Here is a 21006-nt window from a genome sequence, read left to right on the forward strand (position 1 = left end):
AAGGAGTATCAATCTCCCTTAAAATAAGTGAACAAATCAATTTCTTATTTATGAACCTAGACTACTAGCTCATTACTCACAGGAAAACATGCATACCCCAAAGTCAAAGAGTATCAAATTACCTCCCATTATGCATGTCTATCAATTAGCTTCCAACTTTCTAGAGTATCAATAAGCAAACGGTTAGTGAGAAAATGGTGATAATCAAAGTCAACTGATTGATATTAATTAAGGCAATCAAATTTGAGTTTTGATCTTTTGAAGCAAAATTGATGAACCTAGTCTTGGAGTTGTAATATAGGAATAAGAGAATAACTCCAACACACGTGCCAGTCAACTATCCGATGGAGTACGAATTTAGTTGTGGTAGTAGTCCGGCATCCCCCGTGCAAGTGATTAGAAGGTCCAAAAGTAAAAGACATTGTTACCCTCGTTCATTATGCTACTACAATCACAATTATCATCAACACCATGATGATGTCCTTAGAATTACGAATGGTCCGTCTAAATTGATTACAATGGAGAGTTTTGGTGATGGTAATGTTGATGATTATTATGATTTTGACATGAGTAATTGTGTGGATATTGCAGCACAAGAATTCATTGATCGATTTTACGAAGAGTTAAGGTTACAAAAATATGCTCTCTGTCTATGATTAATAGTCACATAATCACGTTAAGAGTGTAATTTTGACTAGTATTCCGTAATAATTAGATGTTGATGAAGGATCATGGAGAATATATTCAGTCGTCAATAGATTAAAAGTGATAAGGAGCAGCTTCTATAGACTATAGAGTATCAAATATCCTCTCTTCTTTTTTAATACATCAATATTAGTATATTGTTGTTCATCTTTTAGTGCTTTTGTAATCATGATAAGAAGGCAATACGTTTCATCTTGAAACTCGATGTAGCAAAATCGTTAATTTTAATAGAAAGAGGTTAAGAAATTAGTGACTCGTTATGAAGTAAACATCACTTCATGCCACTCACCAAGTGTATATTGATGTTGCGGCTTAAGAATGTAAGTGAAAATTCACATAGTTGGAATGTTATAAATAACCTGAAATATTATTTCGTACTTACTTGGTCACAACTCATAACGTTTAAGCTCAAATCGAGATTTCTACTAAATTGCACTTCATATATTAATCTCAAAACTCAATTGCCTAATTGGCTAATTTCGAGACGAAGAAAACCACCTCAATTCTATGAAAGCTCCTAGTTCTTTTTTTGTTTCCTTACATTAAAAAAAGGTAAAAAAAATTAAGCAATTCTTATAGTCATGGACAAATTAAATGTGTTATTCATTAGATCAAATCTAACCTTTTTTTTCCCCAAAATTTTAAAATGCAAAGTACTCGTTGTTTTTACAAACTAGTGAACTACCCATTGTTTCCTTTGCATAATATGGAGCAAACGACTTGACAGGAAAATTCCAAAATCCAACAGCTAGAAACAGTGGGTCAGAGGTCGTGAGTTGGCCCAGTAAAACCCAGCCCAACCTGGTTAAGCTCATTATAAAATTGAACAGCCATGTTCGGTTAATAAATGATGTACGAACCTGAGCCCAACTTCCTTGAACTTTTTGGTGGCTCCATTGGCTTCTATTTCAGGTTTAACAAGTAATGAAAAGCATCATTTAAACAATTTCACGTAGATACATGCAATTGATTTACCAAGGTAACCAAGCATTCATAATTAATTGTTTCATGGAATTCAACAACTTATCAACTTCAAGTTTAGTTGACTGTTAGCTTCATCTTATTTTCATCTAATATTGTCAAACATAAATAACATATCAGGTTCACATAACCTGTCGAGCCCATGATTAAACTCACATGTGAGTGAAAGTGTTGTCCCACATTGAAAGAGAAAATATTAGAATGTGTATCCCACAATGAAGAAAGAAGAAAGTCGTGTCCACCTTATAAGGCTAAGGGGCTACTCCCCTCATTGTCATATGGTTTTGAGTTGGAACCTCATTGGTCGTATAAAGTGGACAGTTGTGACAGGTGTGGCCGAGACCCGTTTATCATGGTATCAGAGCTCAGGTTGGGTTGTGTTGTGATCTGGGCCAGATTATGAACAACTCACATGTGAGAGGAAGTGTTGAGCCCATGATCAAACCCACATGTGAGTGAAAGTGTTGTCCCACATTGAAAGAGAAAATATCGGGATGTGTATCCCACAATGAAGAAAGAAGAAAGTCGTGTCCACCTTATAAGGCTAAGGGCTACTCCCCTCATTGCCATATGGTTTTGAGTTGGAACCTCATGGTCGTATAAAGTGGACAGTTGTGACGGATGTGGCCCAGACCCGTTTATCATAACCTTTTGTTAAAAAAAAATAATAATAAAATAAAATAAATAAAAACTACGAAGTAATGCCTATACTAGGCATTTATATCAGTAAAATTTGCTCAATAAAGTGTGGGTAATTTTAGGTTAGGAATGGGTGCAAGGAGGCAAGGACCAAATTGATCTTAAAACCTTAAGGAGTATGTTGGCTATGATCTATGACACCTTTAAAGCACAATGAGCCATAGTATTAGTAGGTTGTCCAAACAAAACACAATCAACTTCTCGTTTGATTTTAAATGTTTCTATGATCTTTCTCGTGCTTTATTATAATGAAGGTGTTGATATACTTTTATTGGGTTGTACGATTATTTCTAACGCAAAAAAAAAAAAAAAAAAAAGTTAATAACACTATAAATGGGAATTTGTATTGGTTTATGAAATGGAACAAATTAAATAATTTGTTTTTACAGTAGAAGCTACGTAATTAGATGGGAGAACATTGTCCTCAAAATGCTCCATGCACTTATAATGCAAGAAACTTTACAGAAATTAACAAGTAAGAACACAAATTTTAAGTACGTGAGAGGAGAGTTCATTCTTATTATTGGTGTTGAGGAAAGTACATATGACATAAAGGTTAAACCCTAAGAGAGTTAATTAGTGCGCCCAAATCCTAAAATGAAATAGGCTGAAGATATATAGACCCCAAAAACAGAAACTAGCCATCCCAACACAATAGTTGCTCGGAAAGGCCGGGCTAACTAATTCAAGGCATATTCTAATAAATAAACCTAGCCTCGTCATCTAGTTTATTGTGCTTGCTTGATTATAAATTATTAAATAGTTTTTCATTCCTTAATGTCTATTTTAGCATTTAGTATCTAATTTGCAATTATGTGTGAAAATGGAGTACAACAAATGTTGAATGATTTCATTGTTTGGCGGGTTTGTACTTTAACAACTAAATTAGCATCCATGAAAGAGAAATGAAAGAAGGATATATATTTTTTGAAAAAAATGGTAGTAAAGGATTTAGATCAGATGAAAATTATTGTAAGAAGGTAAATAGAAAATGATGCCAACAGTAATGAAAAACATGTTTTGCTAAATTAGAAAATTAAATTATTTTATCGGAAAGATACACGATTCTAAAGGCTCCTTTATTTGTGGAATAAACCAATAAAAAATCTATAAGTATATCTATCTTAGGGGAATACTAGAAACAAAGATTCTTAAGGAAGTTTGAACCAAAAAAAAAAAAAAAAAAAAAACAAGCTTCCATAATAAGTTAAAGTTGAAGAGTAGCAAGCATCAACGAACAACCCACGCGAAACTTCAATGGTGCCAATCCACAAATGGTGCTTGAGAGGCCAAGGAGCAAGATAAATAGTGCATAAAGTCAAATTTCCATTGTCAACAACAACAGCGGCGACGATGTAAGAAGAAAAAAAATATGATCCCTTTACTGTCGAGATGCTGTATTCCATGTATGAAAATATTAAGTCGAGGTGATAAATATTTGTGTTCATATTTACATGCATGACAACATGATTAATAAAATAAGTCTAATTAATGACATTTCCTACTTCATTTGTCCTAATATGGAATTAATTAGCTTATGGTCGTCTTTGAGGATAACTGTCCTCCTCAGCCCTGTCAGCTAAAAGTACCTGTACTTGACTATCTCCGAGCATGCTCAACATTTTCAATTTGCTTTCACGATCTAGCGAGCAAGAAGTATCAATCAAACTAAGTTTTTCATCATCGTAATTATAGGTGACTTTTTCACGTTACTGTGGCAGAGTCTAATTTGAATTGAGCTCTATATATTAAAATAAGTCAGAAGCTGAATGCACCAACTCACCATAACAGTTCAAGTACTCAGTATCTCTTTAACAACGAAAGCTTTCAAAACCTTAAATCAACACTAATCGAGCTTCACCCAGATCGAGTCAAATCAAGTCAGTTTTTCACAAGCGTTAAACGAAACATTCCAAAGGCACCCCTTCCATAGTTCCATGGAGTTCCATCACTACTAGGAACACACTAGAAGGTTCAAATTGCAGCCCAATGTGAATTCTAAACAGGATCCTATTGCAATTAAACCACAATCTACAACACCGTCACAAATTCCCAAATAAAAAAATAAAAGAAATTCACCAAAAAAACCTCGACAAACAATTTTCTTACTTTCTCTCTCCTCTCTTTCGCCTCCACCATCTATCCATTTCTTCCTACAGTCGAACAAAATATAAATTTTAAATAAAAAAAGTTGTAACGATTTATATTCATCCCTAATTTTTCCCTCTTTTAGATCTTCAAAATTCATTGAATTCAATCCAGATTTTTGCAAGAAACCCAGATTTTTACCTGCGATTCATCGGAAAACGCCTCGATTTGCCGGATAATTGTAATTGATTTTGAGGAATTACCGGAATTGAAATTCTAGGGTTTGAAAAAGAGGTGATTGAGAGAATTGATTGAAGAAATTGATATGAGATTTGATGGATGAAGAACGATGCCGGAGCTGCGTAGTGGAGCGCGCAGAGGCCGAGCATCGAGAAATCCTACAGCAAACAACAATCAGGAGGAGATCGACGGCCAGAAAGTGACCGGAGGTAGGACACGTGGACGGCGGGGAGGAGGTGTAGCAGCAACCAGGGGAAACAAAGGAGGAAATCGAGGTAGAGGTCGGAGAAATAACCGGCAACCGGCGGCGGTTGGTGGCGGCGGTGGTGACGGTGAAGGTGATGAGAAGGTTCTAGAAGAAGCTAAGGAATCTAGCCATAAAACGACGTCGTTGAAGGCTAACGTAGCTGCTGAAGAAGGAGGTGGTGTAGGATTAGGTTTAGGCGGCGGTGGTGCCGGAGAAGAGGTTGGGGAGAAAGAGATGGATGAGTTTGATAGTGGCGGTAATGCCGTCGGCCGAAGCGGCGATAAAGGTTTGAATGATGATGATTCTGCTCCTCTACCTGAGAAGGTTTACTCCTTTTCCTTATAAATTGATTGGTTTATGTTTTTGTTTAATTTGTGCTTTTGTTAATTTGTTGATCATGCAATCTTTTAATGTTATATCTATTGAAATTTGGAGCGTGTGAAAAAAGTTTTGAGCTTGATATTGAATTATAGAGTTTTAGCAGTTTTGGTATGTTATTGTTATTAGGTACTCCCTAGCTAGCTCGTTAATTCTTGGGGTGGTACCGAAGACTTAGGATTGTATCGTGAATTCGTAATACTCTTTATATGTATCAATGCCCTTTATTCATGCAGTTTAAGGATTAAAGAAGTCTGTCAAGTAGCTAAATGTATCTAGTCTGATTGTTTTCGTTAAATATGGGCGATTTTCGTTTCGTTGTCAGGTATATAAATCTCTTTTTATCGGTTATGTTTTGGTAGTGTTGTATTTTTTTCCGGCATTTGAGGGCTGGTGTCGTTAAAGTTTTCAATGTATTGATGGTTGAATTAATTGGAGGTTGATAGATTCTATGTAGGATGCGTTACAGGCATGATTATTGCACGAGGAGCACGTCTGATACCGATTTTTCTCTATTCTTTCCATATTGGGGTTGAATTTAAGAATCTATGACTATAGCACTAGTTCTTAGTTAAAGTGTTTTGGGTACATTTGTTTTTTTTCCCCCCATTTGATTTAAAATACTGTGGTGGTATGTTTGAGAATTGTTTGGGACTTTGGGTACATTTAGTATCTTTTGGAGTTGCTGCTGATTGTTATTTATTGATTGAAACAGGTCCAGGTTGGGGGTTCTCCAGTTTACAGGGTCGATAGAAAGCTAGGGAAAGGTGGTTTTGGCCAAGTTTATGTTGGTAGGCGCGCTGGTGGTAACACTAGTGAAAGGAATGGTGCTGGAGCTTATGAGGTGTGACATCTAGTATAACAACGCATTTTGGCTCAATTACATAGATGTTAACTTTTGTTTTTCTGACACGTACTTTTTGTTGATGTACTTTAGGTAGCTCTGAAGTTTGAGCATAGGACTAGCAAAGGTTGTAATTATGGGCCTCCATATGAGTGGCAAGTTTACAAGTGAGTCAATATCTTGCAGCATATTAGTTGATGTTGGTCTAATTTCTCTATATGCAATGCATATTTTTTGAACTAATTTATGCTTTTGCTTTGTATTTTGCTTCTTTTTCTCAGTGCTCTTGGTGGTAGTCATGGAGTGCCACGAGTGCATTACAAGGGTCGGCAAGGGGACTATTATGTCATGGTAAGAGAGAGAGAGAGAGAGAATGTTTGTGTGTGTGTTTCTATTATCTTTGTACTGCTTTATTCCCTTGGTATGATAGCTGACATTAAGGTTGTTGCAGGTCATGGATATGCTAGGGCCAAGTCTTTGGGATGTTTGGAATAGCAATTCTCATTCGTAAGTAGATTGAAATGTCAATATCATTCTATTTTCATTATTAAGATATGATTTCGCTACTAACAGGGTATATGTTCTGAACTTTAATTGCAGAATGTCAATTGAAATGGTTGCATGCATTGCAATTGAAGCAATTTCTATTTTGGAGAAAATGCACTCCAGGGGGTAATATTTCTGTCTCTCATTCCTTGTATCTATTTCTGGAACATAAAAATCTCACCTATGCTTTATGTTGAAAGCAAGATTTGTTTCAGCTATTCATCATAACCTGCAAAGAATCCTTTTGTCGAAATGTTCCTATTTACTAATACAATTACAGTTAATCTATACTGTATTGGATTGGTGGAAGAAAGGTGGGATTTTGATGTTTATTTGAAGCTCACATAATGAGCTGGTGATTTATTTATTGCAAAAAGCAAGGGGTGGTAGATTAATGCAACATTATCTATTGATGTGGATTACTTTTATTAATCAGCTTTGCATGAATATTAGTGGTGGTAGACACTGACTTTGGGTTAGAGTTTCTCTGGAATGCAAAATATAAGTCAACTGAGCATTTCTTTGCATGAAGCTTTTACAGTTCAAATATTGTTGTTGGGCTATTCACTTCCTAGTGCATATTTTAAAATGTTTTCACAAATTCTGCAGTTATGTGCATGGAGATGTAAAGCCTGAGAATTTTCTGCTTGGTCCCCCTGGAACTCCTGAAGAAAAGAAATTGTTTCTTGTTGATCTTGGATTAGGTAAGTCGACTATCTTTCTATATTGATATTTGTTCTCGTTTTCTTTGTACCATTTTAATGCATAAATTCATTCCTTTTTCTTTCCTGCAGCAACTAAATGGAGAGATAATTCAACCGGGTTGCATGTTGAATATGATCAGCGGCCTGATGTTTTCAGGTTTTTGAGATTGTGCTCATTGATTTGTTTTGTGATTATGATCTTATTCTGATTGTTTAAACTCATCTAATTATATTTGTTTCTGGTTATGGCTTTTATCTATTGTTTCAGGGGTACTGTGCGATATGCCAGTGTTCACGCTCACTTGGGAAGAACTGGAAGCCGGAGGGATGACTTGGAATCACTTGCATACACACTCATTTTTCTTCTGCGTGGTCGCCTTCCTTGGCAGGGATATCAGGTCATTACTTTCCTTCCATGACTGTGTATTTGAAATGTGTACGGAAGGTTTTGACGTTTTGTGTTTTTAAGTTAATAATTTGTTCTAATGGGGTATTATAATACAGGGGGAGAACAAGGGATTTCTTGTATGCAAGAAGAAGATGGCAACATCTCCGGAAACACTGTGCTGTTTCTGCCCCCTGCCTTTCTGCCATTTTGTTGAGTATGTGGTAAACTTGAAGTTTGATGAAGAGCCTAACTATGCTAAGTACGTTTCTCTCTTTGATGGGATTGTTGGGCCAAATCCTGACATTAGGCCCATTAATACCGATGGTGCTCAGAAGGTAAGCATATGATCGTTAAAATATTGCTCTTGATATTCTTCTGGAAATTTTCATAAGATGCCGTAATGTTTAAATCATGTTTATATTTTATAAAGTTGATATTCCAAGTGGGGCATAAGAGAGGACGTTTGACGATGGAGGAAGATGATGATGAGCAGCCAAAGAAGAAGATTCGAATGGGAATGCCTGCCACTCAATGGATTAGTGTTTACAATGCTCGCAGGCCAATGAAGCAAAGGTAAAATTGCAGAAAAATACAGTGTACAATGATGTTTAGTTTGAATGGAATTCTGAAAATTGTTTTTGGATATTTTTTCTGCTCTAGGTATCACTACAATGTTGCAGATAACAGGCTTTCTCAGCATATTGAGAAAGGAAATGAAGATGGCTTATTTATTAGTAGTGTTGCATCTTGCTCAAGTCTTTGGGCCTTGATAATGGATGCTGGCACTGGCTTTAGCTCTCAAGTTTATGAACTTTCACCACATTTCCTCCATAAGGTTTGTTTTCTTATCTTAGAATGTGTGTGTGCTTCATTTTTAAATGTACAATCCTATAGTTATATTCTTAACTATGAAAGTAATCTATCTGGTTTAATACCTAATCCTTCTCTTGTATTTGATTGTAGGAATGGATTATGGAGCAGTGGGAGAAGAACTATTACATTAGTGCAATAGCAGGGGCTCAAAATGGGAGTTCCTTGGTAGTCATGTCTAAAGGTAAGTCTAAAATTTTAGTTGTGGCTTTGCACTATGTCTTGATAAAGGATCTCACATGCCCTTTTATATGCTTTGGTTAACTCCTGATTCAGGTACTCAGTACTTACAGCAGTCTTATAAAGTTAGTGATGCATTCCCTTTTAAGTGGATTAACAAAAAGTGGCGGGAGGGTTTCTCTGTCACTTCCATGGCTACTGCTGGTAGTAGATGGGCAGTTGTGATGTCCCGTGGCGCAGGGTACGCTGATCAGGTATGGTGTTAACATTTGATTGTACGTTTTAAACCTAAATCCGGAAATATGTGTGATGGTCATTAACTGTTTATGAATTTAGGTTGTTGAGCTGGATTTTCTGTATCCTAGTGAGGGTATTCACCGAAGATGGGATGCTGGTTATCGTATCACATCTACAGCAGCAACTTTTGATCAGGCTGCTCTAGTCCTTAGTATTCCAAGAAGGAAGCCGACGGATGAAACCCAGGAAACTCTTCGGACTTCAGCATTTCCTAGTACTCATGTCAAGGTAAAATTATTCAAGAAATTGTACTGAGGCTGCCTATTTCCAGGTTCTGTTTCTCTGAATTTGCTGAGGATCTGTCTTTGTTGCTTATGCAGGAGAAATGGGCGAAAAATTTGTACATTGCTTCGATCTGTTATGGAAGAACCGTCTCCTAAGCTGCTAACAATTTGTCAAATACATAACATAGTAGGTGTTATTTGAAGGATGCCATGCACTTGCTCTTACCAGTGGCCTTCAGCATTAAGGGCACATTTTGAAGTTGCTGTAGCAGTTGTCTCTGTGCCTGTGAAACTAAGTCCTCAAATTTTCATGGAGTCTACTGCTGATACCTGTGCACTTGATGTGCTGCAATTTATTGTTGGGTTGATGTCTATGAAATTTCATATGCAGTGGGATGGAGGCATTCTGAAGAGTTTGTATAGTCTGTGATCTTTAGTACTGAGTTGGTGTGTGCACAGGTCATCTTTCGGTTGTCGAAACTTTTTGGGCAATGTGCAATTAAAGATTATTCAAGGGCATGTACCCTTTTATCTCTTTTGATTCATTGGCAGTGTCTTGGACTTGAGATTCTGTTCTGTTATGTTCTGATGTAGTTTGCAAGAAGATTGACTATTGATTGTGTTATGAACTAGATGTGTAGAAATCTTTTGCTTCTATTTTCACCTGTGGCTGTTTCTTATTATGGCTTAGTGATTTGTCTTCATTTTTATAGTTACAGCCACCGCAGTTGTCATCTCTCAATTCATGGGTTCTGGCAATTTGCCTTGGCTTTAGAGATTTGCTGCCTGTCTTCCACTTTATAAGGTAATTGGATTTCCATCTCAAAGAGTGTCCTAATTTCTTTTCGTCTTCCCTTTTGTGGTAGTATGCACTAGTTGTATAACTTTAGATATAGGCATTTATGATGGTTTATGATGACAGATACTGGAATGAGATTTTAGGTGATTTTGTAAGTGAGCTTGTATTTTATTATCGTGTTAAGCAGTCGCATAGGTACTTGTGGAAATATCTCACTGAAATTTTGTTGGGGTAAAGGGTATGTAAATGGTGTTTAAATTGGGCTGTTGGGTATGTTTGCTGGCTGGTTTCCAACTATGTTAAGAGTAGGCATATGAAATATGTATGCCATATCATTGAGATAATGCCATTTGTTGTGGTGGTTTTGGTGAGTGAGCAGTTGTTGTTTTGCCTTTGAATTCTATGCTATTGATATTAGCATGCTAATTCAAATAAAACTGTAGGTATTATTTTCCTGCCAATAGAGTTGTGTACTTGATTTAATCCTAGCTGTTTGTTAATATATATCTACTTTACTGTGAGTCTGTCACTTTAATTTTACGACTGTTATTGTTTCATGATTTGAGTATCATGTTGTTGGAAGTCTTGGAACATAATTTTATGGCATCTTCTCACCCGCCCCTTGTTAATAACTACCTTAGTTTGATTTCAGGGGCCACTGATATTATTCAGCAGTTTTGTGGCCTCGAACATCTGTAGCTCTGGTGAGAATTCTCACTTCTTGCCTATACATGAACCTGTAGAAGTGTATATCAGATGGTTTCACCAGTGATAGTTGTATCTCTTGTATGGAATGGGTTTATATATCATTTAATATCATTTTGTGCTTGAATATTTGAATGTGCTCATGGTAATGTTATAACTTGCTGTTTAAATGAACTGCACAATATGGGGTAGGTTATTCTTGATCTTTTGGGACAAATTTTCTGGTTCATTTCAACACAGTTTTCATGCATGCATTGTTTGCTAACTTGGTATATTTTGTGCAACAGTTCATCAATTTATTTATTATTTATTTATTTATTTATTTATTTTTCTTTTTTTTTTTTTGCAATTTTGAGATGATTGTGATCATATTGCTTCCCTTAATCATCCTAAGACAAGGTTTGGTTTTTTTTTGTAACAAAGTGTATGATCCTTTTATTTATTTATTTTTTTTTACATGGATAATCAAAGCATTGGCTATTTTTGTATGTTCTTGAAGATTTCATCAAAAAAAGAGTTGCTGACTCTCTTTTCCTTTGGAGGTCTATAGCACTAATCCAAAGATGCTCTTCTTGAGCTATTGATATGTTGGTCAATGAAATTTTCATACAAAGCAAGTATAGTTTAAAGGGGCAGTCCAAGGCTGACTCTCGCCTTACTTCTATGTTCATAATAGAGGTAAAAAGCTACAAAACTTGTTAACGAAACCAAAAATTAAAACACCTAATTGAGTAATTTTTTATGATCCAAGTGATTGAGGATGATGGAATCAGCAAAATCTTTCAAAAACGAAGTTATTTATCGTGATTTTGCTCAATTATGCTTGAAACCTTAGAGAATGAATCATTCTTACCTTTGATTTTGAAAGCATATTTTTTCTTACCTTAAAGAATTAACACTGGCCAGCTGTATAAAACGGTGTATAATGTGTCCATAAGTTGCTGTTTGTAGTTAGCAAGAAACCTTTTGAACTCACCGTTTACATTACAACCATCGCGTACAATAACAATAATTCAACTTATGTTAGTTTAGTGGCGTTAGCTACCTTTTTATTTTTAAAATTAATTACATCATATTTCCATCTACTTAGAAAGTTGCAAAGTGCAATTTCTGTATTTGGCTACTGGTTCTCTCAATCCATCTCATTACATAACGAATGAACAAAGAAGTAAATAATTGGCATTTCTTCTAAGTGTGACATCATTTATGATATTTCCCAACCCTATAAAATGTAATTTAGTAAACGGCCCATTATGTTAATTTTTTTTAGAGGGAGGGATAGATTAGTTGATCTTGGGAACGAGCCTTTTTGGCTCTCTAAACACCACAAACAATATTTAATGATGTCTCTTTCATATCATGTGTCCAAAAGTATTACATACAGATACACTAATACACACACTTTACAAAAATTGTATTCAATCGAGTTGAATTTAAATAAATTAACTATAAATAACTTATGTTTAGTAAAAATTAGTTTTAAGCAGTGAAATTCGACTTCAAATAACAAAGCCTAAGTATAAAAAAAATATATAAAAAAGTTTAATAAATATAAAGTAAAGAGGACAAGAAATATAGCATGATTGCATGAACAATGACCATGCGATGTTTTATTTTCCATTGTCAAATAAGAGTGAAAAATTACAAATTGAGATTTCATCCTCATTTCCTTGCACTAGATCCAAATAAGTTCATATAAATTCCATCAAATTATAAACAGTTCGTATATATATCAATAAGTTCTATTAGGTTTATACAAATTTAAATTCTAGAATTCTAGTAACTACAATAAGTTACAAATACATTTAGCTTAATTGGTGAGTAATTTAGAGGGCACGTAACATCTATAAAGCGAATTACACTGAGCCACTCTTATGATGCTTTAACAATACAAAATGCAAATGCAAAATTAATAGCAAATTTGACAAAGGATAAACGCTTTTTAAAGCAGAGAATATCAAGATGTGATCATGTAAAAATATTAAAATATACAGAGAATTGAGTTGAAGTTGTGGACTGCTTTGTAAAGCTAATGGCAACCAAAGTGGTTAAAGGATTGAATCTCCACAAAATTTGAATAATTTCATTCTTGACTTCATTTACTATTAAATGGTAATCTAACCTAATCATCTTTCTTCACCTCATAAGCCAGCTTATGCATACCCTAGGAAAGATTCAAGACGCCAGATCACTGCAATGATCATTTCCTGGTCTTTCTTGTTATGCTCTGCGACATAATCTCCTCAAGCGAACCTTTTCCTGTTTTAGAAAAACAACAGCAAGAAACAACCCAAAAACCCCGACAGGAAATGAATATTTATACAGTGCACATAGAAGAAGAAACATTAAATTGGAATGAGCAAACAGATTACTTGCCTCACTCTTATCATGGTCGTACTGAATAGAAAAGATGCACCTGCAACCCCTTATATCATGCATTTTTCGTTCAATATCCAAAATAAGTGCATCATAATAAATAGCTTGATCTTTTCGTTCCTGCATCAAAAGGTAGAAAGTATGAGCAAGTGCCCATAATTAATAGTAAACAAAATCTTGAATTATTTAACTACCTGAAGACAGAGCATGACATCCCCAGCTTTGACCTTTTGACATTCCCAGTTCTCTAGGGGGATCGAACGCTCTCGCACATCATTTTTCACATTAACCCACTCATCTTCTTCAGCCCCAAATCCAACAAATCTTACATGAACTTCCTGAATATATGTAGGTAACACTTGGCTCATGCCTCAAAGTAAAGCAATAATAAATTTGTAATAATCTTTTAAAACATCTTGTAAAAGAATCAAATAATTTACTTCTATTATGTGAGCTGTATAGTGGAGGAAAATAAGTATGAACATTTAGAAAAAAAGCAGCAGTTTTACAAATTTAATGCCTGGTATTGGAATGCTTCCAATCAGAATATTTTTACACAGGCAGGTCTAAAGACATGTTACACAAACAATAACTTAAACATTGTTTGGGACAAAATTAGAAGATACAGCAAAAAGAGAGGAAGAAAAGGAGAGTAATGGCTTTTCACTATTCCGCATTATAAATCTGATAGCCAAAGCGGGAAAAACCAGTTCACGTCAGGAGGGATACTACACTAGAAATGGTGGGCCCTATGGTTTAAATATATAGTAAAATATTCTAAACAGATATGGACTTGGTGGGAAAACTTATAAAGGCTATTTCCTCCTAATTTTAATATATTTCAGAAGAAACATAACAAAATACTTATAGATCCATCATGTTTACTTATATTCTTGTTAACCTTGCTAGAAGAGCCATCCATTATTTTCCTAAATTGCTCCATTCAAGTTGATGTGAATTAATTAACAATACCATGTAAACACACAAACTAGTATTTTCTTCACCACTCTCCATTCTTTTTTTGCTTGGAGATGGGAAGCTTGGGGAGAAAGGGACTAATGTTTTTGTTCCATCTAGGCATCTATCATAAAAGAACAAATTTGCGCCCTTTTTGATGGAGAGGAATTGGAAGGAAAAGAAGTAACCAATTCCCATATTTACTTGCATAACATACATGGGATTTGATAGAAAAAGGAAGGGCAAGGGAAAGAAGCTTCATAAAATTTTTACATTCCTCTTTTCCCAACATTGAAGGAATATTGGAGGAAAGAGAATATTAAAAGATGTCTAAATAATTTACCCACTTAATCCTTTCACTTACTTCCATTAACCTGAACTTTGGGAATAGATTTGTTAAGTTTTCTTTTCCTTTCCATTCCCCTTCCTTCCTCTACTGATATTGAACCAAAGTACCAAACAAAGCATTGGGAACTTACAGTTTCACCAGAGCTAAGAAATCTGTGGGAGAGGAATCTGTCAACATCATACCTGCATAGCAAAAGTACAAGTGAATATGAAAAGGTTGCAACAAGAGCACATAACTAGGAAATAGATGTACACGATTAAATGAATCCAAAATCTCAAAATGACTGATAGTTCGACCCCAATCCAACCTAGAAATTTTTGGTCAAAGAATCCACGCTAAAATTTTTTACAGCAGAAAAAGATATTGGAACTTGAAACAAACAAAGAATTCCACCAACTCAATGTTTCAGATAAAGCAATGTATATAAAGGCTCAAGGCACATCAAGGTGTTTCAAAGTTCCCTGGGTCTAAGGCGCACCTCAATGAAGTAAGGTGCATACAATAAACAGTAAAAAAAAATCTGAAAAAAAATCTTTGAGCGCCTTAAGCTGCGCGCCTCGGTACACCTTAGCTGCGCCTCATAAAAATCGCCTTGCCTAGACCACAAAAGGTGCATGACCCCTAACGCCTTGTGCCTCAGAGCCTAGGCTGAGGCGCACCTTTTCAAACACTGAGATAAAGTGCAAGCAGAGACAAAAAATTCACAGTAAAAAGTCAGAATCCTCAGGCCACAATATTATAAACACAGCTAATGACAAAAAAGTTTCCCCAGTCGAGCATGAACAGTTATCTTCTTTACCAACTCTGTTACCTTCTACCATAAAATCTAATATACAGTCAATTAATTTCCAAGAAGAAAAATAACCCCATGGAGTCAGCAACCATACTTGGGTAAAACACAATCAAGGTTTGATAAAATCCAGTGCTTCTAATTTCAGAGTCAGTACGTATTGACACCATAACTTCAAGGTTCAAGGCCATTGAGGTTTTCTGATATCATTTTCATAAAAGTCAATTGCCGAGTACATATGACATTGAACAATTAAGAGCTAAAAGAACTCTTAAGAGAAGAAAAAAATTGAACTTTGTGTAAAATACAAACTACACCATGTATGGCCTTTGATATATAAACTTACCACGCTCCGTCTTTTGATCTAGCCTCAAATTCTAACTCTGATAACTCTGGTAACTTTTCCCCTGCTTTAAACAAAGACAGCAGGAGTTAAGGAACAAAAGATTTCAGTTCAGGATGTCATATCAAAAGAGTAACCTAGACATTTTACAAGTGAAACGAATTTTCTAAGCTATTATTTACGCTAAAAAGAAGTGATGAATCTAAAGGTGCCTAAAAGGTTCAAGGACAAAAGGCAGACAAAATTTTTATGAGGCAGCCTAACCCAAAACTGCACAATCAAAACAGGTCTGTAGAGCTGACGATTATATCTGCACCTGAAAGCAACAAGTTCTAAGATACCTGGGATTTACAGAAGATGCCTCTTCTTCACAGCCAAAGATAAAAACAGATATGGAACCAGCTGACATGGGGCCACAAAAAGAGCAAAAAGTAAAAGATGAAAAGATCACAATAATACATCCCAATCAGTCTCAAGTACATTCTTAGTTTCCAATAAGAAGGCGTTGTCAGATTACTCAGATGGTTATATAATCACTGAAACTTAAGTCTCAATTTTATCTAACCCAAGGTCAAAATCTCAATACCCCACTAAAATCCTAAAAGGCCACCAATACTTTCATAAGTATAAAATTGACTTTGCCCTATTTTCTTTCCGAAAAACTATTAAAAAAAATAATTGCAGAAACAAAGATGTAAAATTTAGTCCTTGCTCAAAGAAAATCACGATAGCAGATTGGCTAGGAGCAAGCTCCATTCAATCCAACTGTTTAGAAATTCATCGTATGCAGCTTATGAATTCATCTAAACTCCAAATTAACAAAATACATACCTTTAGGCACCTGGTTAGATTCATTAGTCTTCTTCAGGTCAGAAGCATCCGGACGAGCAGCCACATTTTTAGACACATCAGGTGAAGGAGTAATTTCTTTTTGATTGATAGATGGTGGAGCTGCTTTAACTGGACTCGTTTTCTGCCTATTTTGGAACCAACTTTGCACCTAAGAGACACATGAAGCAGTGAGACATACACATAAATTACAAAAGAGTGTCAAGGAACATATGAGAAAGAAAGGTATAATAATATGGGGAAAAAAAAAGTACCTCATCCCACTTTACAACGGGTTTCCCAGCCCGCCCAGCAGATCGACTGCATACATACAAGTTCTGTTTGAGGTCTAGAGTCAAAGCATGCAAATCTTCCAAGCTACTTAAAAATGGTGCAAAAAGTAGGGCGTAGAATTACTGCAAAAACTTACCTAATTCCCTTTGCAACTTTCACACAAAAGTCCCGGTTGACTGACAATTCTCCATATTCTCTAAACAAGCATTCCAGCTTCTCAATCTGTCAATAGATATTAAAGGATTAAACCAATTTCAAAACTCCCTCTGTAATACAACAGAAGAGAGCATTGATTTTCTTGCTCACACTACAGTCAAAACAGGTTTAGATCTGATAAAGATAAAAAGAAAGAGGAAGTGGGGTGGGGGGGGGGGGGGTGGAGGAGGAGAATCAGATAAAGGTCAGGAAAAACAATTTCTTCAGAAGTTAGAAATTCTGCATTAAAAAATTTCCGTGCAGAACTTACTGTAAACCCCTAACAATGACACGAGGGAACCTGTAGATCAGTTATGTGATAGCTCTAATTTCCCCTTACAGTGCCTTCCTTACTACAAAAAAATAAATTAAAAAAAGTATGTACTCGTACCACAACAGCACTATCAGAGCCTTAAACCCAATGACAGGGTTGGCTACATGAATCAAGAAAACATCTCTTGTAATGAATAATGATATATGCTCCTATAAGCCCAAATTCTTAGATATCAACATCCAAGTCAACTTTGTTCTTCTTTGGCTTCTGTGCTCTCAACTCTCTACTTTCATTATTAGTATTTCTTCTAATCTCCGTCGTATTCCCAAACCAACACAATCAATTTCCCCTATTGTTATTCTCACGTCAGCATTTCCAACCTTTAACAAAATATCTCTATTAATAATATAATCCTTAAGGCGTTCCCACACATCCATCTCAAGATCTCAACATACACATCTATGCTAACCCAATTGCTACTCCCGTTCGACTCACGTATAGGTCAATAGCCCGATTTATCCATAGAATTGGTCTCAGTTACCTTTTAAGAAAAATCTTCTCTTTGGTAACTCCTTAACATCCAATGTTACTACACTGTCACTTGACTCCCTGTTACTAATAAAAAAAAGGTAACTGCGTGTAGCAAGTACAACAGGAAGCAACCTCATAACATAAGGGTTCTCCCTGCACAGGCTAAAGGCTTCCAAACTCTGATACTAACCTAAACCTATAAATTTGATACAATAAAAATAACTTGAAATATTCAATAAACATCACTCAGGAGGTCAAAACATAAATCTCAGAATACATGCTAGCACATTCATAGGTAAATCATTCATAAGTTTAGTATAGCCTTAAAGTGCAAACTCAACCATTGAAACAGAAAAATGACATACAAAATTCAGTACACGTTATTCGATCATGTACTCCTACTTCCAATTGAGGCTTGACTAAGGTAGAGGCATACAAGCAGTTTTCACAATTGCATGACATCCCAAAGCATATCATCCATGATTAAAGATTTAAAGATAGTAGGTAAATCAATTTAGTCCAGCCTAAAGCACCTGATTCATCTCCAAAGGATATTCTAGAAACATTATCAAACTAAAATAACCCACTAACAAGTCCATAATGAACAGTAAAGTGTTATAGTTTATCTATGGGCAATTAATACACAACCATATCCCAAATGCCCAAAACATGTCATCCCCTCCCCCGAACAAACATCTAAAAAGAGCCAGCATGTCTTATAACTAAAGGGGCTTAAACATTTTCTATGCCATTTTTCTTTTTTTGGTAAGGAGAAAAATCCTACTAAATCAACACCTCTCAGTCCAACAACATAGGTCAACACTTGAGTGAGGGGTAGAAAGGAAAGGAAATCCCGCACTCCCAAGCACAAATTGATTAGGGCTTGAACTTGAGACAGGAATTCCTCACCATCTCCACTAAACTTGTTTGGTTCTTTCTACCTTTGAATGACATTAGAATAGGAAATCATACACTATATGGATTCAACTCATTCTAGAGAAATGAAAGTCTATGTATAATACAACTTCAAACTTCCTATGACATTGATACAGGCAATTTCATATACTATAAAGATTTAATTTTCTATACCCAATAAAGATTCCAAAGCTACCAAAAAGTTGAATAAAAACCATGGACTAGTAAATTCAAGAAACCTCCAAATAAAGATGGTGACTTTTTATAATTAGTGACACATTACAGGACACAATTAGGCAATGCATACATAGAAAAACAGCATTTTAGATATCAAATTCTTGAATTAAACCATAGAATTCAACATATGAACACAAAAAATTAACTAAGCAGATTAACCCTAGGGCATTTGATCAAAACCCAGAAAAAAACACTAAGCAAAACAGAACTCCCAATTACCCACCTCCCAAAAAATTGGAAATTCACTGTAAATCCATAGCAATACAAAAAATTACGAAATTTCATCAAAACCCAGATAAATTTACATAAAAACAAGAATACCCAGAAAAAAATAAGTCCTTACTTCGGTATCTATGAAGCCAGAAAAGACCTTTCTTTCTCTGGGACGAAGACGATCCATGGATAAAAAACACTCAACAGAAAATACCAAAACCCTACTTTTTTTGTAGGTCTTTACAATTTTGAATTACAAAATTTATAGGAAGCGCCAGTTTGAAGTCTTTGGTGTATAGTTTGAATTTCATGGAGTTAGCAGAGAAATTCAATTTCCATGTTTGTTTGAGGGAAAAATGAAAAATGAGAAAGAAAATTATGGGTTTTTACATAATTATAAATGTATAAGCACGATTTGGTACATTTCTTCAAAAAAAAAAGTACGATTTGGTATATGTTAAGAGTTGATTATCTGGTCCATTAGTCCGGCCCGAAAAGTATGCAGGCTTGGCTAGAACAATTAGGCCTATAATTTTTTTGGAATAGTATGAGTGTATGACTGTATGAGTATAACAAAATACTGATTAATAAAAAGTGACAAACTTGTAATGAAATCGCGGAATTAATGATTTTAAGTTAGAATTATTGTCGGTGTTACTAGTTTTATCCTAAAATATTTCTCCATTTCACATGTTTTAACTTTTGACATTATTTATAAACTTTACTTTGGTATCATTTGTGAATTATGATATGAAAAAATATAGGCTTATGAGATCTTCTTAAATCCATTTCACTGTGTAATTAAAATTAAAATTTAATTGTTTATATGTTTTATTTTACAGAGTAGTGTATTAAAAGATATATTCAGTTAAAGATGTGTGTTAGTAAACGTGATAAAGAAAATGTGTCTAACCATTTGAAACAAAGGAAGTACAATTTCGCCAATATGGACTCCCTCGTCTGTGTATACATCTTTAGGTCAAATTCTAATTCGACTTGTTTTTAGTGGGTTTTGACATAATTATCTAGCCTAAACGGCAAAGTCCAACCCAACCCCATGGCTCGAAATGAGCCACATTTATTTAGCAAGTGGAACTAATTTAGCAAGGTGAATTGCAATGTTTTGACATTTATTTAGCCACATTTATTTAGCAAGTGGATTAACCTCACAGTCCAATGGTTACCACTTGCTCCACACCAAATGGAACTAATTTAGCAAGGTGAAGTGCAACGTTGTTGCCATCCCTTTTTACATGATTCCAAATAACAAAATCAAAGGAGGAGGTAATAGAGAAAATATCTTCTAAAATCGAGTCAAGCTCAGTTAAATGAATGGAGGCCTTCGAAAGCTACTCAAAATTTGGAGATTAGATTAGGATATGAGAATATTTAAATGATGACTCTTGGATAAAGAAATTATTCAGGAAGAAATTGGTATCCATACATTCATGTTATCATGATATGTGTTCCATATTAGGGATTGTATTACCAATTTATCATGGTCAATGCAAGAATCTTACAAATCTTGCAACGTGAGCAACCTGATTAATGCAAAGGAATGAAGGATTAGCAATTTCATCTCTTAAAACAGTACTACTAATTTGATCATGATTAATGCAAAGGATTAGCAACAACAAGACTTTAGGTTATTTGGATTTGATTTTAGTTGGCTTTTAAGATTTTGTTCTCCTCACTTGAAATATTGTATACCGATAAAAATCATCTATTATCCATTGAATCTTTCTTATCTAAATCAATACGATAGGATTTGATATCCTTTTTTTGTATCTGATTCAATTGAAGGTTGGT

At 35.1% G+C, this 21006-nt stretch overlaps 2 protein-coding genes across 3 annotated transcripts; one reads left to right on the forward strand and one right to left on the reverse strand.

Annotated features, from left to right (window-relative positions):
- The first annotated feature begins 4411 nt into the window (after positions 1 to 4411).
- Positions 4412 to 10054, forward strand: LOC145595820 (casein kinase 1-like protein HD16). The gene is made up of 16 exons (XM_081652248.1): positions 4412 to 5284; positions 6054 to 6182; positions 6276 to 6349; positions 6464 to 6533; positions 6634 to 6689; positions 6783 to 6854; positions 7338 to 7432; positions 7523 to 7589; positions 7701 to 7830; positions 7937 to 8155; positions 8251 to 8393; positions 8481 to 8655; positions 8784 to 8874; positions 8967 to 9124; positions 9207 to 9395; positions 9488 to 10054. The coding sequence occupies exons 1-16, from the start codon at positions 4823 to 4825 to the stop codon at positions 9545 to 9547; spliced, it is 2190 nt and encodes a 729-aa protein (XP_081508374.1). The 5' UTR covers positions 4412 to 4822; the 3' UTR covers positions 9548 to 10054.
- Positions 10055 to 12595: 2541 nt separating this feature from the next.
- Positions 12596 to 19566, reverse strand: LOC145594828 (protein SAWADEE HOMEODOMAIN HOMOLOG 1-like). Of its 2 annotated transcripts, none has more exons than XM_081651167.1 (9): positions 19328 to 19566; positions 16969 to 17054; positions 16814 to 16859; positions 16542 to 16710; positions 15714 to 15777; positions 14708 to 14759; positions 13466 to 13609; positions 13272 to 13391; positions 12596 to 13154 (listed from the first exon to the last, which is right to left on the reverse strand). In XM_081651167.1, the coding sequence occupies exons 1-9, from the start codon at positions 19382 to 19384 to the stop codon at positions 13116 to 13118; spliced, it is 777 nt and encodes a 258-aa protein (XP_081507293.1). In that variant the 5' UTR covers positions 19385 to 19566; the 3' UTR covers positions 12596 to 13115. The 2 variants fall into 2 exon arrangements, with proteins under 2 accessions (XP_081507293.1, XP_081507294.1); XM_081651168.1 differs by having other exon boundaries at positions 15714 to 15774; positions 19328 to 19563.
- Between the last annotated feature and the right edge of the window lie 1440 nt (positions 19567 to 21006).

Source organism: Chenopodium album, chromosome 19 (assembly GCF_948465745.1).
Source record: "Chenopodium album chromosome 19, dcCheAlbu1.1, whole genome shotgun sequence".
Lineage (NCBI taxonomy): Eukaryota > Viridiplantae > Streptophyta > Magnoliopsida > Caryophyllales > Amaranthaceae > Chenopodium > Chenopodium album.

Coding starts and splice junctions, on each gene's coding strand:
- LOC145595820 (XM_081652248.1), top strand. CDS start 4,823: ATGCCGGAGCTGCGTAGTGGAGCGCGCAGAGGCCGAGCATCGAGAAAT. Junction 6,690..6,782: donor TGGAATAGCAATTCTCATTC/GTAAGTAGATTG, acceptor CTTTAATTGCAG/AATGTCAATTGAAATGGTTG. Junction 7,433..7,522: donor TCTTGTTGATCTTGGATTAG/GTAAGTCGACTA, acceptor TCTTTCCTGCAG/CAACTAAATGGAGAGATAAT.
- LOC145594828 (XM_081651167.1), bottom strand. CDS start 19,384: ATGGATCGTCTTCGTCCCAGAGAAAGAAAGGTCTTTTCTGGCTTCATA. Junction 16,860..16,968: donor AAAGTTGCAAAGGGAATTAG/GTAAGTTTTTGC, acceptor GTATGTATGCAG/TCGATCTGCTGGGCGGGCTG. Junction 16,711..16,813: donor CCGTTGTAAAGTGGGATGAG/GTACTTTTTTTT, acceptor TGTGTCTCTTAG/GTGCAAAGTTGGTTCCAAAA.